Source organism: Neovison vison, chromosome 6, assembly GCF_020171115.1.
Source record: "Neovison vison isolate M4711 chromosome 6, ASM_NN_V1, whole genome shotgun sequence".
In the NCBI taxonomy this organism is placed as follows: Eukaryota; Metazoa; Chordata; class Mammalia; order Carnivora; family Mustelidae; genus Neogale; species Neogale vison.
Window position 1 is genome coordinate 217,005,060 of NC_058096.1, and position 7,437 is coordinate 217,012,496.

The 7,437-nt window shown below is 57.0% G+C and overlaps 1 protein-coding gene across 1 annotated transcript; it reads right to left on the reverse strand.

Annotated features, from left to right (window-relative positions):
• Window positions 1-204: 204 nt before the first annotated feature.
• Window positions 205-6,381, reverse strand: MRPL4 (mitochondrial ribosomal protein L4). The gene is made up of 9 exons (XM_044254238.1): window positions 6,237-6,381; window positions 6,087-6,153; window positions 5,850-6,000; window positions 4,166-4,217; window positions 3,152-3,269; window positions 2,129-2,235; window positions 1,897-2,006; window positions 1,741-1,817; window positions 205-667 (listed from the first exon to the last, which is right to left on the reverse strand). The coding sequence occupies exons 1-9, from the start codon at window positions 6,291-6,293 to the stop codon at window positions 522-524; spliced, it is 885 nt and encodes a 294-aa protein (XP_044110173.1). The 5' UTR covers window positions 6,294-6,381; the 3' UTR covers window positions 205-521.
• Between the last annotated feature and the right edge of the window lie 1,056 nt (window positions 6,382-7,437).

The following is a 7,437-nucleotide window of genomic DNA, read 5'->3' on the forward strand; positions in this document are numbered from 1 at the left end:
TCCTGATTAAAAAACAAAAACAAGGGGCGCCTGGGTGGCTCAGTGGATTAAGCCGCTGCCTTCGGCTCGGGTCATGATCCCAGAGTCCTGGGATCAAGCCCCGCATCGGGCTCTCTGCTCTGTGGGAAGCCTGCTTCCTCCTCTCTCTCTGCCTGCCTCTCGCCAACTTCTGATCTCTGTCTGTCAAGTAAATAAAATAAATCTTTAAAAACAAAACAAAACAGAACAAAAATAAAAACCAAAACCAGACTCAATGTTAAAAATGAAAGAGAGAATTGGGGCCAGAGGCCAGTGGGGCTCACGTGCCGAGCAGCCCCTCTCTGGTGGAGGCGCCCGCTCGGCCTCTCTGCGATCGGCTGCACGGGGACGAGGGGCTTCGGGCGGCGCGGCCCTGCTCTCACAGGGTGGGCACGAGGCTCCCAGGCCTGCTGGGGGTTCGGCCTGGCTCAGGGCAAACACCCGGCACGGAGGGGTCCAGGAAGAGGGCAGCTGAGGGGCCCCCGAGGGCAGCGGGCCGGGGCTCAGGGGAAGTCACGGTAGGGCAGGCGGAAGGGGTAGAGCGGCGCGTAGCGTGAGTCGTGCCAGAGCAGCTTCTTCTCCAGGAAGGCGACGGTCTGCAGGGTCAGGACCAGGGTCTGGTGCTTGAGCATGCTGTACACGTTCAGGCCTGGGGGTGGGGGGCGGAGATGCGGTCCAGGCTGGGCTGCCTACCACCTCTGGCACCTCTGGGCGCCCATGTCCTCCTCGAGGAAGCAAGCCCTCCCAGTACTGCCCCTTGTGGTCTGACACAGGCTCACAGATCTTGCAGATCTGTGATCTCACAGATCTAGGCTCGGGCCCTGGCTCAGCTGCTCACTGATGGCAAGACCCTGGGCAAGAGACGGTCCTGAGCTCAGCTTCTGATCGAGAGCCTCCTGCATGCCTGGCTCTGCTCTGCGCTGGGGCTGTGAACCTTGCCACCCTCTCCAGCGGGAGCAGAGGCATGAATGTACGGCGGGAGGCCTGTGGCTGCAGTGAGCGAGAGAGCGGGACAAGTAGGGGAGGCGAGGAGCGCAGGGAGAGGATGGGGCAGGCTGTGGAGGATCCTGTGGGCCTCGACCCAGAAGGCAGTGGGGGACAGCAGAGGGCCGTGGGCAGAGGAGGGAGGGGCGGGGCCCGGGTGCTCACGGGCGCCCTCTGGTGGCTGTGGTGGGGAGACCAGGCTGCGGAGGAGAGCAGGAGCCAGGGCCAGGAGGGAGATGGGGGTACTGCGGGGTAAGAAGTGGAATGCCCATAGTGTTTAAAGTCAGACCCGACAAAGTGAGCTAAAAGATGAGTGGAGGGTGAGACCATGGTCTGGGGTCTGAGCCACAGGAAGCAAGGCGTTCAAGGAGCCAAGGTGAGACCCCCAGGGGCAATTGTCCGCGAAGAAGTCAGTCATGCAATCAGGCGACGGAGAAAGAGCTCTAGGAACTAGTCAGTGTGGTGATGGGTGTGACATGCCCAAGCCAGACTGGATCCCATCTCCCAGGCTCTTGGAGGGAGGAGCCAGATGAGGGCAGCCAGCGGCCGGTCCACGCACTCCACGCCCAGCACTATGACCCGAGCCTGGGCAGAGCCTTTTTCAAGGATGGCATTTTCCCGATGCTCTGTCTGGGGAAGGTAAGGGCTGGGCTGAGGAGGTGGCAGGTACAGAATCTGAAACTGGCCCATGCACTGCTGGGGAACTGGAGGCGGGGAGAATGGGGGCCCTCTGCTCACCGACAGCTGGGATCAGGTTGAAGGTCTTGAGGCTGGAGGTGGCTGCCACGACATTCTGGGGCATGTCCTCATAGGCTCTGAAACAGAGGTCAGGAGGTGAACCCCGCAGAGGATGGCACCCAGCGCTCCCACCCCTGCCCTGCCCCGCGCCCTCACAAGTCCACAAGAAGCACGGAGTCCCCCCAGCGACGGTATCGGGCCAGCTCGGTCAGGTACTGGGGGTCGGAGGTCGGCAGCTCCAAGGAGTCTACGACGTGCAGGTCATCCTAGTAGGAAGAATGGATGGGCTGAGCCCCCGACAGCCCCCCAGAAGCTGCCTGAGCTCTCCAGCCCCCCCAGCCTCCCCCCACCACCAGGCCAGCAGCTCCTGGTGGGATCAGGCCCGTACCTGGGCCAGCTTGACGGTGAGCGCCACCTTGAGGCCCTGCACCCGCACCTTCATGGGCAGCATGTAGTAGTAGCTCGTGGGGCCCCGGGGGCCGTGGGCAATGCCTCCTGCAGGACAGAGGTGTGTAGACTGGTGAGGACCCCAGCTGGGTGTAGAGTACAGAAATTTCTCACAGTGGCTGGTGTAGGGAGGCTGCCAGAAGGCAAACTGAATCAGCAAAGGGGACAGGGCCTCGGGGAGGGACGGAGAGGCGACACTGGATCCAGTGTTGCCTGGGACAGGTGACTTTATCACACTGGGCCTCGATTTCCTCAGTGTCAAACCTTAAGTGAGGCCCATCTACCTGTGCATCCTCCCTCTGCTGGGCCCTTGGGGTTGGGGGGTGGTGTGCATCAGGGAAGAAGATGGGCAGGATCCCTGGCCTCATGTCATTCTCCTTCAGACAGAGGTTCAACTATAGAGGAAATCAGGGCTCTTTTTGGGTGGCACCAGGAGTTGCTGGGGACCCAAAGGAAGTCAGGAAGAGCTTTCTGGAAGAGGCACAGCCCAAACACATGAGAAGAGTAGGCCAGGCAAACGGGAGATGACACTGACATCAACTGTCTGGCCAGGGGGGATGTGGAGGAACAAGGGTGGTGGGCGGTGGGGGGTGGGGGTGGTCTGCAGGCACCACTGCCTGGAATGCCAAGGAAGGGAGCTCAGACTTACCAAAAAGGCTGCAAGAGCCACCGGGAGGCTTAGGAAAAGTACTCTGGGTGTTGTGTGAAGGGTGGCCCAGGAGAGGTAAGACAGTAGTCAGGGCCAAAGGGGGGGTGACCATAGTGTGGTGAGAGAGGCTAAGGCCAGAGCTGGTGGGGGCTGGGAAAGTGGACGACTCTGATCTCTGACCCGCACACGGGCAGTGAGGTCTGAGGGCCAGAGTACTACTGCCCCTGCCTAGATGAAAGGAATGGGACCGACAAGCTACCACACCAGACGGGTGTGAAGACACCCCCAGGGTCCCTCCCTCCCTGCCCCGCTCACCTCCTCGCCAGATCGGGGAGCGGATGCTGCCTTGCCTAGAACGCCCGCTGCCTTTCTGCGGCCAAGGCTTCCGGCCTCCGCCCCGCACCTCGGCCCTAGTCTTGGTCTTGGCATAGCTCTGTGGGTGCAAAGGGAGGAGGTAGACGGTCAGATTCCCGGGGCAGACACTGTCACGGCTGAAAGGGCCCAGGCCTGGGAAGACAGCAGTGAGCTGGGCAGTGGGGGCTTGCCACTGGGGAGCCCCACAACAGGAGGGACAGAGATTAGGGCTCCATCAGGACAAGCACACAGCACTTGGGGAGAGAGACGATACAGAAATCGATAGTTCTCTCATCCGCTCCAGAATGTCAGCCTCAGAAAGGCAGGGGCTCTGGAGAAAAATCAGGGAGAGGTATGGGGTGGGGAGATGATGAGAGACTTCCATGCTAAGCTAAAGACTTCATTCCTAGGACTATGGGGAGCCAGGGAGGGTGTGAGTAGGAAGAGGACTCACTGGACTTCTAAGATAAGCAAATAGAAAGCAGAGACCCTGATTGATAATGGCTTCTTCAATGTACTTGGCAAAAAAAAAACTAATCCAAACTACTCACCACTGCTCCTGCTGACCTCTGTGGCCACACCAGGCTCCCTGTTGTCTCTGCCGCAGGACCTTTGCACATACTGTTCCCACTACCTTTACCCTAGCGCCACTGCCCATTTTACCTAGTTAGCACCTGCTACACACCTGAGGTTAAATGTCTCCTTTTCCCCGGGATAACCTCCCTTGTCATATATTTACAAGCTTGCCTACTTGATTCACGTTCACCTCTCTGACAAGAGTATGAGCTTCATCAGGGCAGGGATCTTGTCTGTCTTGTCTGCTAGCACAATGCCTAATGCACGGTGGGTGTTCAGAAAACACCTGGCAAGTCACCTATCAGTGAATGGTTCAGAAGAGCCTAGCAGTCCAGAGAAGACAAACCGAGGCGCTTCCTCTGCCTCCTTCTGCCAACCTCACCCCACTCGGCCACTCACAATTCTCTTAAAGTTCCTCTGCCAGATGGCAACCTGGTGCAAGATATCCAACCTACGGAGAAAGAAGAGCCCATGAAAGGCCCACCTCCAGTTAAAGCCCCCCCACCTCTCCAGACAAAAACAGGGGCTCCTACCATCCAACTCCGGGGCCCTGTGCAATCTGGCCCCGCCCCTCTCTGCCCCATCTCACACCAGCTCCAGGCCCACTCATTTTCCACGCTGTGAAATGCGGTGCAGCCTCCATGCCTTTGTGCTCACTGCTCCCTCTGCCTGAAAACATTCTTCCTCTGGCTTGTTCCTCCTTAGCCAGTAAGTCTCAGCCCAGACATCTCCAAGAGAAGCCTCCTTGCTAAGAAGTGACCCACCTCTTCCTCCTTCTCACAGTACCTTACTCTTTTCCTATTGTTACAATTTACTCCTTGCGACCTTCTTTAGGGACTGATTTGCCTCTCTAGCCCTGCACACTGGCCACCGTGGCTACCGACCCCCTGAAATATGGCCAGGGCCTCATGCTGAAATACACTGTTTTAGATATACCAGGTTAAATTAAATGGATTGTTTCTTCTTTTTTTTTTTTAATGTGGCTATGAGCAAAATGTGAATTACACACATGACTCATATTATGGGGCTACATTGGACATGACCGCTGGGGAAGCTTGCCAGGGGTTGGCAAGCTACTATGGCTAGTAGGCCAAATCTGGCCTGCTGCCTGTTTCTGTAAATATGTGCTTTTGCTTACAAGCTGCCTATTGCCACTTTGTACTACATCAGCAGAGAGGAGTCGTTGTCATGGCAACAGGAGAGCCTGCAAAGCCTAAAATGTTTACTGTCTGGCCCTTTTGAAAAGAGCTTCACGGAAACCCGTTCTGCACTGCAAGCGGCATCAGCAACCTTGGTGCTCACTCCCTGAATTCCCAACACCCAGAAGGGAAAGTGGCACATCGCAGATGCTTTGTAAGTGTTTACAGAATACACGAAACGTGTTGTTTTTAATTTCTTTTGTCACTCTCTACTAGATTGGGACTCTAAAAGCAAGGGGCAAACCATGCCAATATCAGTAACAGTAATAAACTAACAGCACTTACTATGTGCCCAATACGAAGCAACTGAGGGGCAACATACACCTTGGCAAGTGATAAACCAGGCCAAGGAGTTGGCCCACATAAGGCTGAGATCCCAGTTCTAAAGCTTCCAAGCTGTGTGAGCTTGGGCAAATTTCTTACCCTGTCTGTGCGCTGTTTCTCTGTCCACAAAGCAATAGTAACCGAACCCTATCCTAGGGTTGCTCTAAGTACCTACTTAACCAAAATGCAAAGAGGCTATGCCAGGGCATAACCATTGTTAGTGCTTATTTTTGCAAAATTCAGTAACAGCGACCATAGTCAACACATCTACAGGACTTATCAGGTGCCAGAATTAACTCATTTCATCATCACAGAAACCTCTTGAGGTCTGACAGAATGGGGACACTGAAACACCAGAGGGAAGGCAGGATTCGAACTCAGTCACTCAGGCTCCCGAATTCTGCGACCTTAACTTCCAGGACGTTAACTCTTAGACCTCAACCTCACATAACTCTTTGACAGGGAAAACCATCGTCCCCTTTTGGCACGTGAAGACGCTGAGGCTCAAGCCCCGCTCCTCCTCCCTCTGGAACTCAGTTCACCATTTCACTCCCACCCACCTGGGCGCTGTGGAGAAAACTTCGGGGTGCAGCTCGGCCAGACCCACGCGCTCCTGCTCGTAGCCCCGCAGGGACTCCACCCAGGCCTGCACCGGACGCCGGGACGCGGGTCCCGGGAGCTCGCACCTGCGCAGCACGGGCGCCTGGGGACCTGAAGCGACGGAGAGGTCACGGGTCAGGGCTGAGCGTCGGGACTCCCAGTTGCCGCCCCTCCTAGAGCGACCCTGGCAACCTCACCCGCGCCAGCCACCGACTCTGGCTTCGCCGCCTGGGGTGCTGCCTCTTCCGCCAGCGCGTTCAAACCCTGTAAAAGGGGGACGAGGTGAGAAACGACCCCCAGAACCTCCAACCTTTGTCCTCCGGCCCGTCTCCAGTCCCCTGCCTCACCCGGCAGCCCGCGGGCCGAGCCCAGGCGCGCGCCCCAGCCCGTAGTAGCTGCAGCATTGTCGCGCAGCCCCCAACGCGAGGTCAAGGCTCCTTCTGGCTGCGCGCGGCGCCTAGCGATGACATCACGCCTGCGACACCGCGCGCCCGGCTCGGATCGGCGCTGGAAAGCTGAGTATGCAAGAGTGTCGTCGGCGGAGCCTGGCCCAGCGTGCCTCCATCTTCACCCCAAAACTAACCCCCAGGCTCCAATTTTCACGCCTGGCCTAAAGGACCCCCCCTGCAACACCTGGAAACACGTGACCTTACATCGAGAAGCCGCGCGCCTTCCGTAGGCCCTACGATTTTTTTTTTCCCCCCTGGGTCCCGCCCCCAAAGGGCCTGTGCAAGAATCCAGCCAATGCTGGAAAAGGTTCGCTCCTCGTTTAGCCAATGAGCGTTAAGTCTGGAAACGTGGCCCGCCTATGGCTGGGCGGTCCTGGGGCGGGCACTAAGAGAATATGACCAATACCTGTTACGCTTTTAGTGTCGGTCAAGCCCTCCACGCCCCGCTCCGGCTCCTTCTAGCTTTCCGGACCCTTCCCGGTGGTTTTTCGGTTTTCGATAAAGTGGTTTTGTGTGTTTGTTTACGTGTAGGACCTCGTCTGTCGCTGAAAACCCTAAGTACTGAGGCTGTGGGACCGTGCCTCTCAGATCCCCCAAGGTAGAGGAGTATCTTTATCCTCAAAACACAGATTAGGTCTGTGTCTTCACCTCCTAGACAGGGTCCTGTCCGCTCTCAGACCTCTCTCGGCAAAGAGAGCAAGGTGGGGAGCCCGCAGACCCTGGATGGCCTCCCTAGTTGCGCACCCTTTAAACCGAAATTGAAATACTCATTTTTAGGTTCTTTGCCACGTTCCCCGGGAGGCCTCCAGGGGGCGTCATGAACCCATAGCAGCCTTAGCTGCCTCGCGGAGCCTGGTCACCCGGCTGGCCGGGACCAGGAGCTCAGTGACCTAGAACGAGGTCTGGGAGCCCTCAGTTTCCTCATGTGGAAAATGGAGAGGTCGTGAGACTTCATTCAATAAAGTCATGCCTACCACAAGAGAACACTTAATGGTATTACTACTACTATTACTACTACTACTACTACTGAAGGTGAATTTTGCCATCCAAACAAGTCAAGAGCCAAGGCAGGGATGGGGTGGACCTAGCAGACTCGAAT

Bases quoted from the DNA above. Each gene is read 5' to 3' on its own strand.
- MRPL4 (XM_044254238.1), bottom strand. From the start codon at position 6,293: ATGCTGCAGCTACTACGGGCTGGGGCGCGCGCCTGGGCTCGGCCCGCG. The intron at 3,270-4,165 runs GTGAGTGGCCGA...TTGCACCCACAG, and splicing joins AGAGGAACTTTAAGAGAATT to AGCTATGCCAAGACCAAGAC. The intron at 1,818-1,896 runs GTGAGGGCGCGG...CCTCTGTTTCAG, and splicing joins TCCGTGCTTCTTGTGGACTT to AGCCTATGAGGACATGCCCC.